This window comes from Branchiostoma floridae, chromosome 11 (assembly GCF_000003815.2).
Source record: "Branchiostoma floridae strain S238N-H82 chromosome 11, Bfl_VNyyK, whole genome shotgun sequence".
Lineage (NCBI taxonomy): Eukaryota > Metazoa > Chordata > Leptocardii > Amphioxiformes > Branchiostomatidae > Branchiostoma > Branchiostoma floridae.
The window spans coordinates 21,299,701-21,324,985 of record NC_049989.1 but is presented as its reverse complement, the minus strand read 5'-3'; the positions used below and the strand labels follow the sequence as shown (position 1 = coordinate 21,324,985).

The window sequence follows — 25,285 nt, the reverse complement described above, 5'->3', positions numbered from 1 at the left end:
GGTAGGTTAAAGGGAGTCTAGTTTTAAGTAATATTTGACGGAATTCTAAGTGATAAGATGTGTGAATTGACTTTTGCAACGCATTCAAGAGTCAAGACTATACTATACTGTCTGTGCTATTGAATTTTGATTGAAGATACACACCTGTTTTGGTACACTTCAATAATGAATTACCCTTTTTTAGAGTGCATTATTAACCAATACTATATGGCACCAAATGATTTATAGATCAGTTTATCAGTAATTTTACTCCCACATTCTGCAGTTATTATTATGACAACATGTAGCATTTGATGTAACTAAGCATCAGATTCTCTTTTGTTCCTTTCCTCACACACAGCTACTCTAGTGATGGAGTTCCTGAGGGAGGGAACACCACAGCCAGCTGCCTTAAGCTGCACGACTACTGAGTCCCCAACATGCCGACCTGTTCTGTACATTGTCTCAGCTGAGGTAAGTTTACTGCATTTTTATGGTTATATGTTACAGATTTTGTTTCCATTTAGGATTATGAGAGCTTCTAATGTAATGTAAAATTGCAATCCGTTGTATCAATATTTAAGACCCAGTGCCTAAGTTTGAAAAATTGAAGAAATTTGAAAATCTAGGAATAAAGAGGGCTAATTACAATAAATTGTGTTAATCAGTTAAGTCAGAAATCAAAATTTCTCTCCTTACACAGCGTTCTCTATTTTTTAAAACGTAAATTAAGTCTTTCAATGCTAGGCGCCATTTTGGTTTCAGCAGATGACCACTTGCAATGTTAAATGTTTGAGTCGAGTATATATATATAAATATATATATATATATATATATATATATAACCAGCTGCTGCCGCGCCATGTGTCTGGTACAGATACAGTTCTTAACATTTATTGCATGTCTACAGTGTTTATATTCAATTTCAGTTATACAACGATACGGATGTGCTAACAGGTGTGTTTGTTACAGGTATGGCTGTCCTGACAGGTGCCCTCCAGTCTGGACCCCCTGTGTAAGAACGCCAGCAGGTGTAAGGTGTGGTGACCACAGGTGTGCTAACAGGTGTGTTTGTTACAGGTGTGGCTGTCCCAACAGGTGCCCTCCAGTCTGGACCCCCTGTGTAAGTACACCAGCAGGTGTAAGGTGTGGGGACCACAGGTGTGCTAACAGGTGTGTTTGTTACAGGTGTGCCTGTCCCGACAGGTGCCCTCCAGGCTGGACCCCCTGTGTAAGTACACCAGCAGGTGTTAGGTGTGGGGACCACAGGTGTGCTAACAGGTGTGTTTGTTACAGGTGTGGCTGTTCCGACAGGTGCCCTCCAGTCTGGACCCCCTGTGTAAGTACACCAGCAGGTGTTAGGTGTGGGGACCACAGGTGTGCTAACAGGTGTGCTTGTTACAGGTGTGGCTGTCCCGACAGGTGCCTTCCAGTCTGGACCCCATGTGTAAGTACACCAGCAGGTGTAAGGTGTGGGGACCACAGGTGTGCTAACAGGTGTGTTTGTTACAGGTGTGGCTGTCCCGACAGGTGCCCTCCAGTCTGGACCCTCTGTGTAAGTACACCAGCAGGTGTAAGGTGTGGGGACCACAGGTGTCCTAACAGGTGTGTTTGTTTCAGGTATGGCTCTACTGAATGGTTTGAAGCCCGGCCGTCACTCAAAAAACATCACTCCAACATCTGCTTGGAGACCGTATCCACATTCCTGACAACTCAACTCTTCATCTGCTTATTTGATGCACATCTGGACTCCAGACAACAAATGATATAACAAAGAAGAAAATAAACAAGGCTATTTCTATGTGACTGTCGGTCATTCAAAAATAGTTAAGATCTTTCACCCTAACATCTGCTTGCAGATATCCAAATTCCTATTTATCCATTTACTAAACTTTGCCGCCCCACATACACCCTACTGCAAAGGGTTGCAGTCCTTAGGATGGGACGTTAAGCCGTAGTCCACTGTTTATTGTGCTTGCCGAAAAGAAGAAGGGAAACCTTCCCAGTACAATAAACCTGTAAATACTGTACATAGTGGTCTTCTGTCGGGACATGTTGAATAAAAACGCTTTTCAGTGAGCTAGACCAATAACGTCCTTGGCTAGACTAGTTCAAGATTACGATCATACCATATTAAAGTCGCTGTACTTTTTGTGTCAATAAAGCTTTATTCTATGTTCATGTTCATTCATTCATTCATTACTTTACTCTTACTCATTGTTTACAACAGGCACCAGTCCGAGGAAAACAAAAAAACCTAACGAATAAACATATTTGGCCACACTATAGAGACTTTAGATAAAAGTTACCATTCTAAAAATACAAATTACATCTGTACAATATCCTTTAAGTGACCCGATAATGCAGCATCAGAAGAGCAGCCAGATAACTGTTATGTACATTACAAACATAAGGAGGTTTGAAGCGCCAATTTTATAAGTTGGTTTAGAGATAAAATTCTCAACTGGAAGATCAGTATTAACAGTGTCTGAGGCTTTAACCCATGACGAAATACAATAAGTTCAACTTCAAGCTATAAAAGAATTGGTCATCTATTATATCAAACAAATGCCGTACACCACAACATAATAAAACATATTGTCTGCAATCTACCGTATCATCAATACATGAAACAACACGCAGACAGTCTGATGTCAATGCATGATTTCAGTCATAATTTGAATGCACTCAGCCTCTCAGGGCTGTTATTTTGAATTCACAAATTGGACAGAACGAGCTGCATTGGCACCCCCAGCCGCTAAGGGTCCTCATTAACACCGTTCACAGAGGATTTGACATCTTCAGAACTGTCAGTGTTTACTGAGACTGGTCATTTCAACTGTCTCTCTGACCTGTTGTCTACCGTTTCTGAAGGTTCAGATGATTGGCCGACATGCATGTCTCCGCTTTTCATTGTTAGGGTCAATTCAGTCATAAGATACTGTAACAGTGTCACTTATAAAAGTTTGAACAATAGAATAGAAAGTTAAGACACCAAGTGGTTCGTATTCTACCATGTAATGATAGGTTTAATATATATCATGATTACTTTTACATACAATATTTTGTTACAGAATTTTCAAATGATTTCTCATCACGCATGCACAATCTATGACAAACCAAGAACGAACGTCTATTTTGTTCAGTTTGATACTTTTTTTCCTGCTAAATATTGCAGAAGGGAAACATTGTCCTCAACTACTTGTTTACAGTGACTTGCTTATTACCTCTATAAATGTAACTGACTATAGACAAACTTATTCTTAGTGTCTCAGGCACAAATGCACGCATTGTGCAATAGCACGAACTTTGAAATTCGTGAAGTCTTCTCTCCTAGTAAATGAAACATCAGCCTTTACGCCTTTGTCTTTCCAAGACTCTAATTATAGACATGTAGAAGTGCCACGATATCATGTATTACAGGTTGTATTTTCATGGAAGTGTGCTGTACTTAGAGATAGCAATTTGTGTAGTATGTATGTGTGGCATCTTATATTACATGTACAAATTGTCTTCGTGCCATCCTGTATATACTGTCTACTGCTGCAAACCAAATTGTCTATGTCGAGCCTGTTGTGACGTACAAATTAAAGCCTTTGCGGGAGTAGGAGGGTAGAAATGATGTCAGTTTGCTGGGTACAGAGGTGGTATAATGTAGATTTTGGTTATGTTAGAATTATTTCAAGTTTCGGTAGGACATGAAATGTATTTTTGGGTATCCGTCAAATGATAAGGCTGTGGCTAAACCAGGTTATTAATATTTTCTGGCAAGATATAAAATCTTATTACATTCATCTTCTCTCCTGTCTGATTTCAAGAATTGTTTTGAATAACGAAGATAGATAATTCTAACTGCTAATAGGGTAATGTTAGATAGCAACATTTACACACCCTTCAAAATTTTGTATTTATTTATATATACACGTTGGATTACCACTCACCCCCACCTAACTCCTTCTGCTTTTCCCCCTACCCGTTCATCTTTTCCCCCGGACTTCCCCTTGCCCCCCGCTGTACTTCATCTGTGCCCCCGTCCTTCATCTTTACCCCCCGTGTAATTCTGCTTTTCCCCCGCCCTTTTGCTTTTCCCCCAATGGCCGCCGTCAACCCGACTTGCACGTAGTCGACACGAAAATCGTTCGGAAAGTAACAATAACGGCTGCGCCACCGAACATGAAATAGCCTATTCTCAATGAAACATTCTGGGCCACCTTTCTGCCAAGTGGCGTTTCACAACTCCTTCCCAGTCTGAACTGAAAAGCCACCTTGCCGTCAGCAGCGCGTAGTTTGTGGCGCTCCACTACCTGCCACTGCTGTACTTTATTTTATTTTAGTTTATTTCACATTGTATTGCCCTTTGTCTATTTTTCTTTCGAATGTCCCAGTGGTGATGATAATACAAATGCATTAGCTCTGGCTAGAGTACATTATCACTATGTATTGTTCTTTGATATGTCTACCAATAAAAAAATGATTTGCATAATCAATTAGGAAATCGTCTAAACACGTTCAGTTCAATTATAGGACCATTGCAACATGTGACATTTGTAACCAAGAAAGAGAAGAATATTTATAGAGATATGTATTATGCAAATACAGACGTAATTTGCATAATTAATGAGAAAATGCTATAATATCATTGTGGTAAATGACGGGAACTTCTTACTTGTAGCATTTGGAAGTTATATTCAGGTGAACATTACCAGGCCTGTACATGTCCAACGTAGTGCATGTCTGTCAAACGTTTCTTGCTAGTTTCTATGCTATAAACAAGTTTTCCTCAGTTTGACGCTTGACATCAGCCGTAATGGATAAAAGGGCATTTACAACCGTTAAAACCACACGTCCATCCTGTCGTTTACTTTAATTAGTACTACATGAGTGAGACGTCCCTGTGTTTCGTGGAACTCTAGTATATCAATACAAAGCGTGCGTGATTTTCCTTCCAATGGCATCAAAGTCATTATTATTGTTAACTCATGGAACGAGCACCAGGCCTGATTACGTGAGTGGGCCAACACACAAGATTTCCCCAAATTTCCCTGCTTTGTTCAACACTGAATCGACAGTCTGGCAGCAGGTGTCAATGGTTCAATCAATCCTCTTTCATGTAATTTTTCGTATACAAAACATCCAAGGTTATTCTTAGCATATTTGATTAAATGCCCTTTTGGCTGTTGGTTGCCGAATCAAAGCATGGATGCACCAAGGAGAATGCCATGCTGACTGTTGTACAGATAGAATGGTGGTGGAGGCACAGTAAAAGTGGGGCACTGGGGCGGTATACCCGCCAGAGGGAAAACAAGGTTTATCGTCATTCAAGGCAGTCTCAATGCCGCGAGACACAGGAACACTATTCTCCATTCAATCGCAATGTTCTACCTCTTAAATGTGAGACTAAATGCCGTTCTGCAACATTACAACGCCAGTCCACACAGAACAAGGATCATTGCTGACTGCCTCCAGGATGCAGGAGTACTGAGAATTAGGATTGAACAGCCTTTAGCTAACACCCCCGATTGAACACCTTTTCGGTCCAATTGTTTGTTTGAATAAAGAGTAACAGTGGCTTTGATTAACATACTAGTATCCTGTTTATTCAACTTCCCTTCATTCATTACCCTGTCACAACCGACAGAAGAAAATGAGCTGAATGGATTTTACCCCGACTTAAGTAGGCTCGTTCTGTATTTTATTGAGTTTATTGTACATGAACTGTCACGGATTCCGGGAAAAATAGTGATGCAATATCACTATTGGAGATACTAATAAAACAAACAAACAAACAAACAAACAATCATTACATCGTAACCTTTCGTCGCTTGTGTTTTTGCCTTGCCGCTAGGCAAGGCTTTACGGCGGGTTTCTTCCATGGTTCCATGGATGGACGGACCTGTTATTATAAACCTTGCTCTTCCAAAGACCCTTTCAAAGGCCCTTCCAAATCGCCTTTCTCATGGACAAGTTTGACGGCTTAGGCAGACAATGGTACATCCCCGTTGAATTTTAAACCGTCCATTTTACGTATTTGTTTCTGTTTGCGGTCGGTTTTAAAAGCATTTAATATTTGGTTACATTGAATAAATGAAGCGTTTGTATGGTAAAATTCCAAATTCAGTTGGAGTGACATAAAATCAAGTGCATTATCTCGCAACAAGAATTGCATTAGCTATTCATAAAGATGAAATAATTTCCAAATCAGGCTGATAAATTGTATGTGAATATATAAGTAGCCATGACGTCATCAAACGTTGGAGACACCTTCCGAGACCGCAGCAAAACGCTAACGTGAGTTTAGGAGAGCGCCAGCTCAAAACGTCACACGAGAAGTCGCAATAGATAATATTTAGGATCATTTTGTTATATTTCAAATATCAACCCTAGTCCTGCGGCAAGCAATAACTGTTTGTTTGCAATGCATATTCTATATGCGCCGCATTTAAGAACGCATGCCTAAGAAACTCCGGTGTGAGTCGAATCTTACATCAGGTTTGTGTTTTGTTACATTTCCTAGTCTTCATTCTACATCATTTCTTTCAAAGTTATCGCTAATTCAGAAATAAAATGTAACGCCTTGGAATATGTAAGATAATATTCTAGCTACTATATATGTCAAACTTCTAGTTTTATCGTAGTGATTCCTAAAATAATCATTGTTTTATCCGTGTTTTTGTGAGGCCTGTAGCTAGATCAGTTTTCTTTGTGCATAATTTGTGGGACATTTTTGTTACCTGGGTGGTATTTCCCTGACATTGTAGGTGAACAAATTATTAACAAGTGTAATAAATGACGCTGGTTTGTCCGGCCGTGAACATAATTTCATAAACACGAAAAGACGAAGTGAATCAAAACAGCCCCCCTCCCCAATCCTTTTCGGACATGCAAGGTTCTATTTTCACACGATTGAGCACATTCGTGTCTTACTTTCTTGCTTACCAACTAACGTTTGCCATCTTTAAATGTCTTCTCAGGACTGTTTCTATCGTATTGCCTTCATTTTGGTCCCATTTTTTAAAAAGATTTATGCTGTCGGTGGAGGAGGGGAGCAGATCCTCTCCAACAAATATTGAAGAATGCCAAGAAATTGGCTACCCTTTAGTCATGTCAAGGTCTATTTAAACCTCCTTTGTCATATGTTTAGAAACCACTAGTATTCTATCAATTAAATATACATATGCTCTTTCAGTTGGTTTTAATGTTGACACAAGAAATTGTTTTCCTTCTCTTTCAGTCTTCGATTGCAGATTTCTTCACAGCACAGACCAGAGCCGTGTTAAAGCCAAAGTGTATATTGAATGAAATACGCCATCAAGTAGACAAAGTCTAATCACTGCCACTTATTACCAATCCTTGCCTTCGTGCAGACTGTGCTTTTGCACTCAATCTTCCAACCCCTGCCACCGTGCAGACTGTGCATTCGCACTCAATACAACAATAAGTTCAACCTCTGCCACCGTGCAGACTGTGCATTCGCACTCAATACAACAACAAGTTCAACCTCTGCCACCGTACAGACTGCATTGTGATTAGCACAAATGCACGCTGCTCTGATGAACTACATCAAATATTGCAATATACAAAGTAATGCCATCTGATAAACAACACATTTCATATAAGTTGTCAAATTTGTCAAAAGACAATTAATTTATTTTTGACTGTTCAATATAGTACATATACCTGAACTGCAGTCATTCATATACTAGTAGTCAGGGTTCTCCCCAGAATCTTTTAGTATAGTGGAGGGGCTGGCAAAAATAATCCTGATTCCAAACCAACGCGCTGCGCTTTCATGAAAATTTGTTCATTTTGCATGACAGATGGTGTCAAATACTACAAGTACAATATAGTGTTGTGACTCCTTTGTTGTGAAGTGTCAAAACCACTATTGCTTTGATCATCGCCCATTCACAAGTTTTTGCAGACAATGCCAACTGGAAAAGTGATACCACAAACATCTGTGAATTTTCATTAATATTAGCAAAACTAATCAGGAAAATAGGGAAGAAACACACTAGATTTCAAATGTAGTATAGTGGAGCTGGGCTGGAGTATAGTGGAGGGCCTCCCTTATTCCATCATTTGGGGAGGACTCTGATATAGTACCCTCTCAACTTACCACAGTACCTCAAATTGTGCAGGCAGTACCCACTCAGCTCACCACAGTACCTGGACTCCAGCCATGCATGCAGCTCCCACTAAGCTGACCACAATACCTGGACTCCTGCTGTGCATGCAGTACCCACTCAGCTATCCACAATACCTGGAGTCCTGCTGTGCATGCAGTACCCACTCAGCTATCCACAATACCTGGACTCCTGCTGTGCATGCAGTACCCACTCAGCTGGCCACAATACCTGGACGCCTGCTATGCATGCAGTACCCTCTCAGCTGACCACAGTGCCTGGACTCCAGCCATGCATGCAGTACCCACTCAGCTGACCACAGTACCTGGACTCCTGCTGTGCATGCAGTACCCACTCAGCTGGCCACAGTACCTGGACTCCTGCTGTGCATGCAGTACCCACTAAGCTGACCACAATACCTGGACGCCTGCTGTGCATGCAGTACCCACTCAGCTATCCACAATACTTGGACTCCTGCTGTGCATGCAGTATCCACTCAGCTGGCCACAGTACCTGAACTCCTGCTAAGCATACAGTACCCACTCAGCTGTCCTTTCACAGAAATGAAATAGATTAAAATTGTTACTGTATATCCTTGAAATAATGTCTAATTATTTCATATTTATTAGTTGTCGAGGGTCAGAAAATGCAAGGTCATATTTTAAGACACCTACATATATTTGCAACAAGATTAACAGATCAATACAAGGCTTTGGCTACCATAATACGTATTCAGCAGACAAGCAAATTATCCCTACTGGGCACAGCATTTTGCCGTGCCGGGCTTGAAGTGCCGACCTACTTTTTCCTGACGATATTCCTACCACGCGGCAAGGCACAGCTTTTTTAAAAAGATTTCTTGTTAAACACCATCCTTTTTTATTCGTACGCTTGCATCAGTTTTGGCCGGGGTTCTCCAAGGATGTCATCCATATAATGAAATCAACATGGCCTTAAAACATTAGCAAACAAAACAAGCCTGGCGTGGCACACCTAAAGACAGCCAACCGTGTATGCCAAACAAGCAAAGACTCAGGAACAAAGAAAGCCCACACAAACCGACACCTTTGAACTCTCGCCCTACCTGACTGGCATACCGTAACCACAGGTGAAAATAGGACCTTGCCAAAGTATTTTAGGGGTAACATTTATCCATAGCATTCCACATTTACAAAATCATACGTTATTTGGAGACCGTTTATAACTGCAGCGTTCCCAACTTGGTAAAACTGGCTGCATGAGCTCGGACGTGGAAACAATTTACAATACAGAATGTTAAAAAGAAATGATTATTTTAAGGACCGACTGTGACCACCTTGTTGACCGACAAATAGACTCGCGCCCTTTGGAAGGTCCCAGTGACACAGCAGTACGAAGGGTTGGGGATTTCCGCTAGTATCGGCTGGTGTTGGTGCCAGCCGATACTAGTGTGTTGGCGCAAAACTTCTCCAAATGGCGGACAATCCTCGCCAGGATCTGTACCTGGAGATATCCCGAAACCTTGTAGATCAAGAACTTACAGATCTCCGCAACTATGTCAGCGGTGCAAAGATTCTACCGGCGAGATTCGTGCAACACGCCGACGCGCACCAGATCTGTAACCAACTGGAGAAAGAACAGAAGTTAAAGCCGGGAGATCTCTCCCTTATGGCGGACCTGTTGAGAAAAATCGGTAGAAATGACTATGCCGAGAAGGCAGAGAAGGTCGCTGAGAATGAAAGGAAAGGTAAGTTACAAAATTCAAGGTTCGTTGATTTAACATTACACCATGAATTACGCTGTTATGCCTATTGAGAAAAATCGGCATGACATGACTATGCTGAGAATGCAGAGAAAATCGCTGAGAATTAAAGGAAATGTAAGTTATACAATCAAATGGGCATATGTAAGATATAACATTACAGGTACCCAGTATGAATAAATTAACGCTGTAGGGAAAGCAATTGCAATGCATGGTTTCTTAATCAAGTCAGTAAGTTTTGTGGCACTTTACATGTAAACAGAAAACACTCTTGAAGTGCTGAATAATTTGTTGATGACAATGTCCCCCACCCCCACCCCCAAATGATGCCGATGTGAAAATTAGCATTGGCTGTATCTTATTTTCGAAATTAGGCTGGCATATATTCCAATCTCTGGTATTTAGGTATTGCATACTGGTATTTAGTTCAAGTTGGCGGGAAGCCTTAACTGTTTTGAAAATAAATCCAATGTAAAATTAATAATTAAAATACTTATCTCTCTGAGACAGGTTCCCCCCAACCCTGTACCAGCCAGCTGAAGAGGAAGGGGGAGGACGGAGAAGAGTTTCCTGGGAAGAAGAAACCAGCTGCTTGTGGAGAGGAAGGGTCACCAGTGGGAGGTGAGAGGTTCTATAAAAAAACTCTTAGTATGACACATGGTGTAGTGGTACAAAGAGGCACATTGCTAACCCTGCAGATATTGATGTTTTTTTGTTTTTTTAACAAAACCGTGCAGCAGAAGTTTCAAACTTAAGTAGGCACTAAAACAAAAACAGGATTATAAAACGCCAGCAGGAGTCGGACACTCCACCAAACAGATTTCCTTATTTTTTGCGAATTAAAGCATAACTGTCCTTTATTTATTTATTTGCATCAGACCCATGACCCATAAAAGCTTTATAAGTTTTCACAGACGATTAAGTCCAGGTTCAGGTCCAGACCTGTGCTTGATCCTCTGGACCTGAATGGAACATGTTTTGTGACATACATTAAATTGGTTTGAATATACAAAATGTATCCTTAGGCTAGCAAACTATTACTGATAGCCAGAATAACCCCTTTCTATTATGGAAGGCACCTGAGGCATTGTAAGCTACCAACAAGTGCTATGAGTTCAAGCTGTCAAGGTTCTGTGCACTTTGTCTTAGTCAGATTCACTAGGTTTGAGTTTAATATCTTACAAACTGTCCTTTCTATTCCAGATGTGTTCCAGAAGTCTGTGAAGAAGTACTATGAGTTGCAACTGTCTCACTTGAAGCCTCTGATCTGGAATGACAATTTCACACTTATCCTCAGTGATATCTTCACCCAGTTAGAGTTGATACCAAAATGTGAAAAACAGCTCAAAACATCAGAAAAATATAACAGGTCTGAATCAAGAAGGGAAGAACAAAGGAAAGAACTGAAGTCATTAGACAACTTGTTCAACCCAGATGTCACAGGACTGTCCACAGCACCAAGGTGCATTCTGATTGAGGGTGAAGCCGGAGGGGGGAAGACAACGTTTCTGTCCAAAGAAGCCCTAGATGCCGTCTCACAGAAAACAGAGCTGGGCAAACGACACAGCACTGTCCTTTTTATCAGACTTCGAGAGGTTAAAGAGGGGGAGACCATAGCGGAGATAGTGTGGGACCAGTGTGTTCCTGAAAGAAAAGGTGTTACTATAGAGTTCATTGAAACAATGCTAGAGCAAAACGAATCCCGTGTGCTGTTCCTCCTAGATGGGTATGATGAGCTGCAGCCTGAGGCTAGGGCAGCCGGGCAGGCCATTCCCAAACTGCTGTCTGGCAAGTTGTACCCTAACAGCACGATTGTGATCACCTCCCGACCCTCAGCAGGAGTGCAGCAGCACACCCGGCCAGACTGTCATGTGCACATCATGGGCTTCTCTAAAGAACATGTAGAGAAATACATGCAGCAGTATTTCACTGTTGTTAAGAAGCAGGAACTGACAAAGAACCTTGTTGTACATGTCAAAGATAATGAACTTTTAAACACTTTAATCTATACACCAATTTTCCTGATGTTTGTCTGTGTGTTGTGGGAGGAAGACCAAGAGATGGTGTCTACTGGAACAATGACGGGGCTGTACGACAACCTGCTGACATGTCTGGTTAGAAGGTACTGTAAGCGAGAAGGAGTGGACATGCCAACAGAAGGGCTACCTACAGAAGTTGCTGAGTCATTGCTGCAGTTTGGCAAGCTTGCGCTAGAGGCACTGCTGAGGAACGAGACCCTGCTTGACCTTACAGAAGCAGAGAGAGAAAATGTGAATTGGGAGTTGCTGTTAAAGCTGGGTGTGGTCTCCTTGGAGGTTTCTTCCTCCAAATTACATCCCAGGAAACAGCTAAACTTTTTCCATAAGACTATGCAAGAGTTCCTGGCTGGAAGATATGTTGCTCATGCTCAGTTGAACCAACAAGACATTGTAGAGCTGCTGCAGCTCACCTCCATAATCAAGGCACTTGAACTCAGTAACCTGCTTCAGTTCACGTGTAGCTGTGACTCACGAGCAGCACAAGCTGTGATGGAGGAACTGAGCAAGATCAGCAGAAGGGAGTTCACACACTTGAGACCAGATCAATTTGAAAGCTCACATGTTCCCATGGATCAAGACATTAAAAAGTCCTGCCAAACCTATGAAAGGTTTGCAGCATTGTGCCTGAGCATCCTCAGTGAGAGACAAGAACCAGAAGTGCTTCAGGGCATCAGTCAAGCCCTGCCAATTGTCATACTGGACAGCTCCATTAACAGTAGAGAAGCCACAGGTCTGAAGTATTACATACAGAATCTTCATTCTGCAAACCTACCAGACAGGCTCATACTTAAGGTCCCTTATGGCACTGACAGCAGAGACACAGTTCAGTACCTACAGCAGTGTTTTACAACTCCACTTCCGGGACTTACATTGGACTTGAGACTATCAGGACGGTTCGGCTCACCTGATGAGACAGCCAGGCTGGTTTCAGTTCTGAATAATGTTCCTGGTCTGAGGGCGCTAAATCTGTCACTCACAAGACTAACACCATCATCACTCCAGCCACTTATGCAGGGATTCAGCCACATGTCTCTGTTAGAGGAGCTGGTTCTTAGCCTGAATGATAACCTTGGTGATGCTGGGATGGAAGTCCTGCAGGTTGGGCTGTCAGGTGTTCCACACCTGGCTGTACTCCGTCTTGGAGGGTTAATGCGGGGAGTTGGCATGACAGCTGTGGGCATGTCATCCCTGGCTCCCTACATGCGCCACCTAGTGGGACTGAGAGTACTGGATATAAGTAGTAATCAGATCGGTGACACTGGGCTGGAATCTCTCGCCACCATCCTACCCATCTTCACAGCCATGCAGGTGTTGGTCCTGTGTAGCATTGGTATCAGCCCCACAGGCATGCACACACTGGTCCCTGCACTGTGTCAGCTAACCAGACTGATCAAACTGGACATTAGTCATAATGACATAGGAGACCCCGGGCTGGAATGTCTGGCTGCTATCCTCCACCACCTCACAGCCATGAAGGTGTTGGCTCTCAGAGAGACAGGTATCAGTGACAGAGGAATATCATCCCTGATCAAAGCTCTACCTCACCTGGTGCAATTACAGGGGTTGGATGTGAGCGGGAATAACATAGGGGACTCAGGGATTGTCTCACTGGTGCAAACACTCTGCCAGCCCAGCAGTTTGGACATGGAACAAAACCCACCTGGTGACAAGAGTCTGACCACAGCCCCTCACTGTAACACCACACTGCAGAAGCTGCACATTGGTTTGAATAAGGGAGTAACAGGAGCCGGACTGGGGAGGGTCGCACAGCTCATCAGCGCACTGCCGGCACTGACCTGGCTGGGCATGTCTGGTTACTGGGACACACCTGCACACCTGTCTGACACCGCTGCCATGGCTCTGGCCGAGGCTCTACCCAGACTCCCTGCCCTGAAGTGGCTGGACCTGTGGAACATCTCCATGGATCATGCAGGGTTCCAGGCTGTGGTGCAGACTGCTGAGGAACATCCAACACTGGGGAGGCTGCAGTGAGTTATATTACAATGTAGTTATCCTATTGGCCTGAAGACATATGCATACTGTACTGACTGCAGCAGGGTATCGTAAAAGGACTCTTGTTATACTGGATATCTTATTGGCATACTGTACTGTACTTCAAGGTACAGTATTTCAAAGGGACCCAAGTAAGTGAGTTGGTTGATATATATGTAAAAATGTACTGTACTGCAGGGTAGGTTAAAGGTAGTCTAGTTTTAAGTAATATTTGATGGAATTCTAAGTGATAAGATGTACGAATTGACTTTTGCAACACATTAAAGACTATACTGTTTGTGCTATTGAATTTTGATTGAAGGTACACACCTGTTTTGGTACACTTCAATAAGGAATTACCATTTTTTGAGAGTACATTATTAACTTATACTGTATGGCACCAAATGATTTATAGATCAGTTTATCAGTAATTTTACTCCCATATTCTGCAGTTATTACTATGACAACATGTAGCATTTGATGTTAACTAAGCATCTCCTTTCTTCCTTGTCTCATACACAGCTACATCAGGCGTTTAGTTCCTGAGGGAGTGGACACCACAGCCAGCTGCCTGGAGCTGAGCTGAGTCCCCAACATGCGACCTGTTCTGTACATTGTCTCAGCTGAGGTAAGTTTACTGCATTTTTATGGTTGCAAGTTACAGATTTTGTTTCCAGTTAGGATTATGAGAGCTCCCAATATAATTGTAAAACTTCAACCCGTTCTATCAATATTTAAGACCCAGTGCCTAAGTGTTAAAAATTAAAGAAAATTGAAAATTTAGGAATAAAGAAGGCTAATTACAATAAATTGTGTTAATCAGAAAAGTCAGAAATTAAAATTTCTCTCCTGACACAGCGTTTTCTATTTTTTAAAAGGTAGATTTAGTCTTTCAATGCTAGTGCGCCATTTTGCTTTCAGCAGATGACCACTTGCAATGTTAAATGTTTAAGTCGAGTATATATATATATATATATATATATATATATATATATATATATAACCAGCTGCTGCCGCGCCACGTGCCTTGAAAGCTGGTACAGATACAGTTCTTAACCTTAATTGCATGTCTACAGTGTTTATATTCAATTTCAGTTATACAATAATACAGGTGTGATAACAGGTGTGTTTGTTACAGGTGTGGCTGTCCCGACAGGTGCCCTCCAGTCTGGACCCCTGTGTAAGTACGCCAGCAGGTGTAAGGTGTGGGGATCACAGGTGTGCTAACAGGTGTGTTTCTTACAGGTGTGGCTGTCCCGACAGGTGCCCTCCAGTCTGGACCCCTGTGTAAGTACACCAGCAGGTGTAAGGTGTGGGTACCACAGGTGTGCTAACAGGTGTGTTTGTTACAGGTGTGGCTGTCCCGACAGGTGCCCTCCGGTCTGGACCCCTGTGTAAGTTCACCAGCAGGTGTAAGGTGTGGGTACCACAGGTGTGCTAACAGGTGTGTTTGTTACAAGTATGGCTGTTCCAACAGGTGCCCTCCAATCTGGACCCCCTATGTAAGTACACCAGCAGGTGTAAGGTGTGGGGACCACAGGTGTGCTAACAGGTGTGTTTGTTACAGGTATGGCTCTCCTGAATGGTTGAAAGCCCGGCCATCACTCAAAAAACATCACTCCAACATCCGCTTGGAGACTGTATCCACATTCCTGACAACTCTACTCTTCAACTGCTTATTTGATTGCACATCTGGACACCAGACAACAAATGATGTAACAAAGAAAGGAAATAAACAAGGCTAATTCTATCTGACTGTCCGTCACTCAAAAACAGTTAAGATCTTTCACCCTAACATCTGCTTGCAGATGTCCCAATTCATATTTGGCCTTTTACTAACCCCCCACCACCCTAGTGCAAAGGGTTGCAGTCCTTAGGGTGGGATGTTAAGCGTAGTCCACTGTTTGATGTTCTTGTTGAAAAGAGCTAGGGGAACATCCCCGGTACAATGAACCTATAAATACTGTACATAGTGTCTGCCTCCTCTGTGGAAGAAACGCTTTTCAGTGAGCTAGACTGGTTCAAGATCTCTATCATGCCATATGAAAGTCGCTGTACTTTTTGTGTCAATAAAGCTTTTATTCCATGTTCATGTTGATTCATTCATTATTTTACTCTTACTCATTGTTTAAAACAGGCACCAGGCCATGGAAAACAAAAACAAAAACATAACAAGACAAACATATTTGGCCAGACTGTAGAGACTTTAGGTTAAGGGTTATTCCCCCAAAACTAAAAATTACATCTGTACAATATCAATGAGGTGACCCAATAGTGCAGCATCAGAATAGCAGCCAGGTAACTGTTATGCGCACTACAGACATAAGGAGGTTTGAAGCGCCATTTTTATAAGTTGGTTAAGAGATAATTCTGAACTGGAAGATCAGTATTACAACAGTGTCTGAGGCTTTAACCAATGACCAACAACAAGTTCAAGTTTAAACAAATTGGTCCACCATTAAAATATTAGGGCTTTCACAAATTTTACACATTTATATCCATTCTTTACATTCTTATAGAATTTTTTTAAATTCTTTCAAATTGATAGAAGGTTTATATCTTTTCCAATATCTGGCGATGAAGAAAGACATAATTGCAGCCTCTCAGGGTGTGACGTTTCACCGCAGCTGTTATTTTCACAAACTGGACCGAACGAGCTGCATTGCCACCCCCAGCCGTTAGGGGTCCTCGCTAACACCGTTCACAGTGGATTTGACATCTTCAGAACTGTCAGTGTTTACTGAGACTGGTCATTTTAACCATCTTTCTGACCTGTTGTCTTCCGTTTCTGTAGGTTGAGATGATTGACATGGGTCAATCAATTTGGTCATAAGTTACAGTGTAACTTATAAAAGTTTGTACTATAGAATAGAAAGTTAAGACACCAAGTGGTTTTTATTCTACCATGTAATGATAGGTTTAATATATATTAACATGATTACTTTTACATTTAGTATTTTGTTACAGAATTTTCAAATGATTTCTCATCACGCATGCACAATCTATGACAAACCAAGAACGAACGTCTATTTTGTTCAGCTCGGTAATTTTATCTGCTAAATATTGCAAAAAGGAAACATTGTCCTCAACTACTTGTTTACAGTGACTTGTGTATTGGTATTGCTATGGTCGTGACATTTCCAAACCAGGAACAAGACGGCTATTTGTGTTAATGAAATCAATTGCAAACAGTTCTTATCAATACAAAGAAAAGATCTTATGATACCATGCAGTGATATATTACATGATTACTCTTACAGTTAGCATTTTGTTACAGAATTTTCCAATGAAAAGTTTCAAAATTTGTAACTTATCATAACAATCTATGACAAACAAAGAACAAACGTCTACTTTGTTCAGCTCCATACATTTCTCCTGCTGAATATTGTAAAAATGAAACTTTTTCCTCAGTCACTTATTTACGGTGACTTGTTTATCAATGCTAAGGTCACATTACCAAACCGGGACAGGGTCGGGCTGTTTGTGTGAACGATAATAAAACAATTCATATCAATAAAATGTAATGATCAATAATGAACACAAATGGTGCTCATGATTAATTTTTGCAATTTTTAGTGTTTTGCTGCCTTTAATATCATACTTTTCGTTCTGTTGCTATAATCATAAAAGTTTTGTTGCCGTGATCGTTAAGAGACTGTTACTATGATTGTGAAAGACAACCAGACCAGACCAGACCAGGCACTATAACAGCGAAGATGGACTCCTGAAAACTTTGGTCCGTACAAGAACTTACAATGGTCCATATATTCATCTCTACTACAGATCATCATTAGCATACTGTACAGTACTTGAATGTCAAGGATTTGCAACTGTAATCCAATTCATTACGGTGTACGGTGGGCCCCCTTGGAAATCAACTTTCAAAAGTTGTAGGGCTACCCACCCATTTTGAGATGAATAAATAAATAAATTATCTCTAATGTCTATCCACAAAACAAACTATCAGTACAACTACACTGCCCAAACAGCAGTGTCTGTTATAAACCCAGTAGGGAATCACTTACATTATAAACAATGATACATTTATATATATATATATATATATATATATATATATACATGTCAAACATAGGAAAACAACTGGAGTGTTTAACAAAATCTATACTTAGCATGGAAACATTCCCTGTCAAGACTTCCAAAATTCGTGAGAAACAAAATGTACGGAGATATATATGTGTATGAAGAAAATTGCAAAATGATATTTAGAAACGGGTACTGATATTATAGTATCCTTAAGTCAATTTTAAAGTCAAAGAAGGTGATTTGGACAATTTGTTCCGTATACCATTTTGGCAACGCCTAAGGGGCGGAGCCATTCTGATGGTTTTTCTCTTTCTTTTTGACAAGTGATACTATAAAGATCGCCAATACAGGTAAGGGAGTCATACACTAGCCTCCATAGCAGGCTTTCTGGGGCCTCTTTTGGCTCATTATACACTTTTGCTGGCCATTTCTATTTGTACTCGGTCGGTGTACAACGATTTCCTTTCCACAAATATCTTGGGCGCGCTACTGTTATTGTCTTTCACATGTGCACTTACTTGTTATGATGTAAAGGTCCTATGTTTGTAGGAAACGTCATAGGAGCTCTAAAATAAATACACGACTTTTCTTGGTCTTTAGTTTGTGGTTGGGTGTTTACTAAAAAGAGGAGGAAACTGACTGAGGAACAGATCATATTATGAAACTTATGCCGTGATTCAAGTAGTGCAGGATGCTGTTTTCTCTTTCAATGCAAGGACCTTGCTAGTGTTTCAATGTTCAAGCGCATGCATTTGTTCAGGAAACATGTCATTGGGCGATTTGTTATATCCGTGAAGAAGGCGCTTTATGGGCGTTTGTTTGGTAAGCTTTCCGTGAAGATTTATAATGATGATTATTACCGTTAACGTTAATTAAAAAAGTCTTTAAAAATAAATCTATTCACAGTTTCACAAATCGCACCGCACAACGGATGGCCATAAATGCGAGCCTTTTAGAGGACAAAACTTCATGAATGGCCTTTTAGGTATTGTTATCATGTAGCCACTATGTGTTTGCTGGAGGTTGGCAGTAGAGCATGTCGTTATCGCAAATGTTATTTGGTGTCATCTCATACAGGCTTGCTGGCCTCGTGCTTAGGGCATCATCTGGCTTCACATATATGTCATCTTCGCGGGGAGTGGAGAGGCGTGGAGGGACATTATCTAATGGGTTTGTGTCGGCCTGATGCTGATCCTCAAACTTGTACAGAGAACCCGGCTGTGATTCGGACGACCCAAACTTATACAGAGGATTTGGCTGTGAGACAGTCGGCCCGGCGCCATAAGACTCATTTCTGGTATCTAAAGATTCAGTGATAGCCTGAGACTGGCCCTGCCCTGTCTGATCATGATGTTTGTCTACATCTTCATACTGGTGATCATCACCACTAGTCATCACACCCGCTGTGGTGTTTGAGTTGATCTTAGTGATGGCCTGAGACTGGCCCTGTTCTGTCTGATCATGGCCAATGGTAGATTTTGGATGATTTGGTGGTGCTACCTCACATGGGTACATAGGATTTGGATTCAAGGCTGCCAGGACTTTGTTGTGGGTGTCAGCTTGAGACTTTCCTTGTACATGATGGGTGTTTACATCTTTATACTGATGATCATGACCACTAGTTACTGCATGTATAGTAGCTGTTTTGTTTGTGTCGGACTTAGTGCTGGCCTGAGATTGCCCCTGCTTTGTCTGATCATGCAGAGAATTTGGCTTTAAGGCTGCCAGGACTTTGTTACGGATGTCAGCCTGAGACTGGTCCTGTTCTGTCTGACCATGTTGGGTGTAATTCTCATGGAGGTGATCGTGGCCACTGGGTACTACAGAAGGTGTTGTGTTTGTGGAGCTCAAAGAAATGTTGAAATTTTGGCCTGAAGCAGGGTTCGATGGAGGGTTTTTGTTCCTTCTGTAGGACCTGATTGTGGCAATGATGGTACCAAAAAAGACAATGCCAGCTATTGGACAACTGATAGCGCTAATGAGAACAGGTATGGGGAAACTGGGAGCAGATTCGTGGGGATTGCTGCTTTCCGTTTTGTCTTGAGTGGTTGCCAGGGTTGAAGCTAGTGTGGTTTTTGCTTTGCTTGCTTTCACTGTAGTACCTGCTGTAAAATAAAATCCTAGGAGAATCGGCAATTCTACTAGTACAGATGGCGATCGGGATCTCTCCTAGGGCCAACTCCGATCCAAGCTCAAATGATGCTAAGATTTAGGAAACAGACTGCAATCGGGATCTGTCCTAGGACAGAAGAGACTCGGAAGCTATAATACGGCTGGATACCAGGTTACCAATCCCTTCCCTTGGGAATACATGGAAGGAATTCATAAAACATTTTCAATACAGAAATCACTTTTGTGCAAACACCACGATTGTGAGGTATTGCCAAAGAAGAACTGTCTGAGAAATTCAAAGATAGGATTTTTTTTACAACATTATCAATGTGAATCCTACCAAGGAGGTTGAAAATACATATATACCTGTATTTTCAACCTCCTTGATCCTACACTAAGCTATTGGTTCCGCCCTGGAGGCGCCGCCAAAAAATACCCACAGGTGGTTTTTGTCACGGAACGGTCCATTTTGTCAGCCTCGAGGGATTTAATGTAGATTTTATTTTTAAGTTTAGCTGGCAGCGCAATTAAGTATTTTTTCTATTACAGTAGATACTACAGTAGCCTATAAAATCATGCAGAAATTATTCATTTGGTAAACGTTTTCTGTTTTGTCCCGTTTAACGTACCCCTCACCCCCATTGTCGAATAAACTGTCCAAGATGGCGGCAGGAGGAAGTAAAAAGTTTCGAAAACCGAATCCAAGAGTCTTCTGAAGTTTTCTGGGGACAACCACGAAGAAAGTGAGTACAGATATCCCGTCTGTCGACTGTTAAGAGTTTCATGATCCACCAGGTATGTGTGATTTGTCGCAAAATTATATCGTGTCGAAAAAAAATAGACCAGAAAGCCAGAAGTGCCAAAGTCAGATCGACATGTGAAATTCATAATTTTGGTCTCGTGGAAAAAATAGCATAAGTCGGTTGGAAACAAAGTTACTGATGATTTTTAAACCTAACTTACAAAAGCCGTACTGCTAATCTACATGTTATTACACATCATCGGAAGTGATGAGACTTAAAAAGATTCAAACGATGATAGCAAGTTCCTTTGCAAATTTGCTGACTGAAATCCCCCCTCCCCAGCTATATCCGCTTGACTATTAAAGTTATGGTGAGACCGTCTCACCCACTCAGGAACCTATGTCACAAACTGGGCAGAAGCCGCACATCATGATAGGTTTGGGACTACAGATCTTCCTCGTCATTTGTGATAGTAAAATTCACACATCCTGATCAGTGTTTTTCTGCCCATGTCCAAATTACAAAGTAGAGTTCTGCGACACCATACCTCCTGTGATTAACCATTGTTACTTGCATGTGCCTTTGAACCATTTTCCTATTTCGAATGCTCAGAAATGATATGCTTTACGAAGTTTGAATCCCATGTTGTCTAATATATAGCCTATTCTATGCAATAATGTTCAAAAGCAGTTTTGGGTATCAAACGCTGGGAGTTTTATTTTTCACACGACACATAAGTTCTCCCCTACACAAAAATCTATGTACACACATCTTCACAAGGACACTCTTTGAAAACAGAACAGAACCTTGAAGGGGATACATTCCCCGCTGACTTCAACAGGTGTTCATCTAAACTGGACCCTCTGGTGCCCATGTACAGGTATCCAAGACGTGAGGGTCAAGGAGTTCAGAAAAATGTTTCATGTCTGTTTCAGGTGCTGTTACCTCCTACCTGACACACACCTGTCTGTCAGGTGCTGTTACAAGGACACTCTTTGAAAACAGAACAGAACCTTTAAGGGGATGTTCCCCGCTGACTTCGACAGGTGTTCATCTAAACTGGACCCACTGGTGCTGACGTACAGGTATCCAAGAAGTGAGGGTCAAGGAGTTCAGAACAATGTTTCATGTCTGTTTCAGGTGCTGTAACCTCATACCTCACACACACCTGTCTGTTTCAGGTGCTGTTACCACATACCTGACATATGCCTACCTATTTCAGGTGCAGTTACCACCTACCTGACACCTGTGTGATTCATTATGGCTGAGGGACAAGGTGCAGGTGGTCACTCAGGTGAAACTGCAGGTGAGAGATGTTCTTTAGGTAAAGTGAAGGTGCTTCTGAGTCTGACTGACAAGAAGCAATTCAGTGTTTGTAGAAAGAAGTACATTCAATGTCATGTAGAACCCTTCTTAACTTGTTTAGTGTTGGTAGAAGCTATGTTTAAACTAACCAGATGAGGGAATAGAGGTTGTTAAATGAGTTATTCTGCAGAATCCTTCATCTCTAAAATTGTGTACATCAAATCAGTGCCACTGCAGACGCTCTTGATAAGTTGATACCATAATTTATGTCATACCTGTGACGCGAAAACGTTCGATACGGGTGTTCCGGACCGTGTGATAACTTCCGTATCACACATGTTCGAAAGTTGTATCACACAGGCTTCCTTCGAGTAAATCGAACAATTTCAAGGGGCCGAGTGTGGCACGGTTGGCAATTCGAATACCTGATTCGGACGTTGGAACATTGCTTTGGGTAACACTTTTTGGTCGAATGAACCAAATTTGTTCAACTTCACTTCTGGCGCATTTCGCATCAAAACATAGTTTTCTCAGGTGGGTATGACATAGATAAAATACAACACTGTGTATTCCGCATCAACCTCGGCCCGAGCCCTCCCGCTGTCAGACTGGTACCTTGGGTGATACGGAATATAGCGTATTCTATATACTTTGATCTCTCTGAGACAGGTCCCCCCCAACCCTGTACCAGCCAGCTGAAGAGGAAGGGGGAGGATGGAGAAGAGTTTCCTGGGAAGAAGAAACCAGCTGCTTGTAGAGGGTCACCAGTGGGAGGTGAGAGGTTCCTTTTGCAACTTGGTAAAATGTTATATTTCTGATTGTGCATCAAAATACCTCCAGCACATACACATGTACATGTACAGGTTGTATGTACAGTAGACCTCAATGGTTAATTAGACCATTTTATTGCTCGAGATGAGTGCTTCAATATGTATTGCGAATTGTCTAATAATTGCAATTTTAAACCATATGATATACATCAGTGATTATATTAGTAATGTACTAATTCAGAACAACGTGTATTCATAATTATACTCACGGAGCTAACTATTCTGAAGACCAGTTTTAGACAATGCTGTAATTTCATAATGATGCACTTATAAGTTATATGTAAACTGCAGTGCCATTCATGCTGTAGTCTGTATACGGATATAAGCAAGTCATCAAGGTTAGTGAGCCTAGTAAGAATTGGAAGTCTGTCAGGTATTTCTAATGTTTACCTGCACCAGGATTAGAGTTTGTAACAGCGCTAGTGAGACAAGAACAAAAAAGCACTGAGCGCAGGAAGAATTTTTAAAGTTGGGAATGATCGGTAAAGTAACACTTATTTTCTCTGTTGCTTTGCAGGTGCTTGTAGAATTATCAATAACACAGACTGTTATTTTACTTTACAGGTGTCCATAACTACTTCTATTACATCAAGGAAAAGGTGAGCTCAGACTGGAAGGACCTGGCCTTCCATCTTGGGTTTGAACAACCCGACATCGACAACATCGAAGGGAGAAACCGAGATGACAAGTCTTGCTGTATGGACCTGTTGGAGGAATGGCTGAAGCGTAACGGAGAGAGAGCCACCATAGAGGTCCTGATGGAGGCTCTGTCTGAGGCAAACCTGCAGAGTGTTGTGGATGGTCTCAGGAGGAAACTTCAAGGTAAAGTTTTGAATGATTATAATTATACATTTAATCATTATGATTGATCTCTTTCTAATCTGATTATCAAGGTGCCTCTTTCATTCCATTGCAATATTTTTATTGATTTTATTCACATTCACTCAATGACCATATACAGTCAAACCTGTATTAGGGGCCACCTCTACAGAGGGGCCACCTGTCCATAGTGGCCACTTTTTGACGGTCCCTTGGGTATTTTATCTACAAGTTACCACCTCTATACAGAGGCCACCTGTCTATAGTGGCCAAATTTGTCCGGTCCCTTTAGTGGCCACTATAGACAGGTTCGACTGTGTTGTGCTTATAAACGTCTTCTGCTCTAGATAACATGTTTGTCGGTTGTAGCAAGGATAACAGTCCATAGTACCCTTCAATCAAACTTGACAAAGGGAACTTAACGTTACAACAAAAACATATAACTCAGGTTGACAATAAAATAAACTAAGTCAGCATTGTAACATAAAAACATAATGGTATTATCAATGGAGAAAACTAATTGTTAAGCTTACATAATGATCTAATTAACAGCAAAAACAAATGAACTGAATCAAGGGTATGTCATACACAAGGCTGGCTTACCCATCTAAATTAAACTATTAAGCGAATCTTCCAGTCTTTGAAATGAAACTGAACACAAAGTGGAAAATTTGACAGCTTGTAGGAGGGAAGGGCTGTCCATAAAGAGTAGTGTACATAATATACTAGTATTGTCAGATGAATTTAGTGGGTTAGACCAGAGTATTTTGTCTAGGTTTAAACAGGATATGGATTGCAACATGGGTCCTTTCAATATTACATAGGTCACAGTGCAACAGGTAGTATAGCACAGTCCTTACAATAGCATTATCCTTACTTAGGCCATACCAATTTAATTTGTTGGTTCTCGGATTTTTTCAGAAAAAAGTTGGAGCGACAGGGCGAAAAAAAAAAAAAAACCTGCAACAAGTCTGGATTCAGGTCCAGAGTTTCAGGTTGGTAATTCCAGACCTGAAACCATGGTATATGTGTGGCAGAATACTTATCCAGTTACAATTACATGAAAAATTTGCATGTAAGCATACATTTTATATTTAATTTCAACAATACAAATGCAAAATAATGTGCAGTATTACAGAAGTACACACAGTAATAAAGCTTAACAGTTGTAATAAATCATCATAGTAAATCATTAACAACATTAAAAAACTTTTAAAAAGGTTGAAAAACTTTTTCAGCATAGTATAATGTCTAATGTATGTTAGCAACAAGAAAATGACTTCATTTCACCAAAAAAATAAGAGTGCCTGAAACATCTGATTCATTGTTCTCTTTGTGAAAGCTGCAGTTTAAGCAAAAAACGCTAGAGGCGTGCTCATTTGCATAAAATTGCATCTCATTTACATACTTGTGACTGGCTACATGGCGGCCATTTTGGTTTGCCGAATCGTCATTTTTCAGCACAAATTTCACGATCTATTGGTGGTTTTCGATGATTTACAACACAAAGGAAAACATAAGCAGGTGATAGTTGTTTTTGCATGTCCAGTACTTGTTT

The 25,285-nt window shown here is 41.2% G+C and overlaps 3 protein-coding genes across 4 annotated transcripts in view; all 3 read left to right on the top strand.

Moving 5' to 3' along the window:
* Positions 1-25,285, top strand: part of LOC118426268 (NLR family CARD domain-containing protein 4-like) — an 82,305-nt gene that overhangs the window by 33,385 nt on the left and 23,635 nt on the right. The window contains exons 1-4 of one of the 2 annotated variants that reach the window (XM_035835552.1): positions 20,679-20,773; positions 21,996-22,079; positions 22,748-22,852; positions 23,473-23,730. In XM_035835552.1, coding sequence (XP_035691445.1) covers positions 22,034-22,079; positions 22,748-22,852; positions 23,473-23,730 — 409 coding nt within the window. In that variant the 5' untranslated portion in view covers positions 20,679-20,773; positions 21,996-22,033. Of the gene's footprint in view, positions 1-20,678; positions 20,774-21,995; positions 22,080-22,747; positions 22,853-23,472; positions 23,731-25,285 lie in introns of those variants that run through there. The other variant, XM_035835553.1, reaches the window with a different exon arrangement.
* The window catches only part of LOC118425381 (NLR family CARD domain-containing protein 4-like), a 37,867-nt gene that overhangs the window by 5,019 nt on the left and 7,563 nt on the right, over positions 1-25,285 (top strand). Inside the window, exon 5 of the mRNA XM_035834189.1 lies at positions 341-453. Coding sequence (XP_035690082.1) covers positions 341-410 — 70 coding nt within the window. The 3' untranslated portion in view covers positions 411-453. The remainder of the gene's footprint in view (positions 1-340; positions 454-25,285) is intronic.
* LOC118425380 (NLR family CARD domain-containing protein 4-like) lies at positions 9,555-14,460 on the top strand. The gene is made up of 4 exons (XM_035834188.1): positions 9,555-9,828; positions 10,345-10,464; positions 11,047-13,870; positions 14,397-14,460. Exons 1-4 carry the CDS (start codon positions 9,555-9,557, stop codon positions 14,458-14,460), a joined length of 3,282 nt encoding a protein of 1,093 aa, XP_035690081.1.

Bases quoted from the DNA above. Each gene is read 5' to 3' on its own strand.
- LOC118425380 (XM_035834188.1), top strand. From the start codon at position 9,555: ATGGCGGACAATCCTCGCCAGGATCTGTACCTGGAGATATCCCGAAAC. The intron at 10,465-11,046 runs GTGAGAGGTTCT...TTTCTATTCCAG, and splicing joins GGAAGGGTCACCAGTGGGAG to ATGTGTTCCAGAAGTCTGTG. The intron at 13,871-14,396 runs GTGAGTTATATT...TCTCATACACAG, and splicing joins CCAACACTGGGGAGGCTGCA to CTACATCAGGCGTTTAGTTC.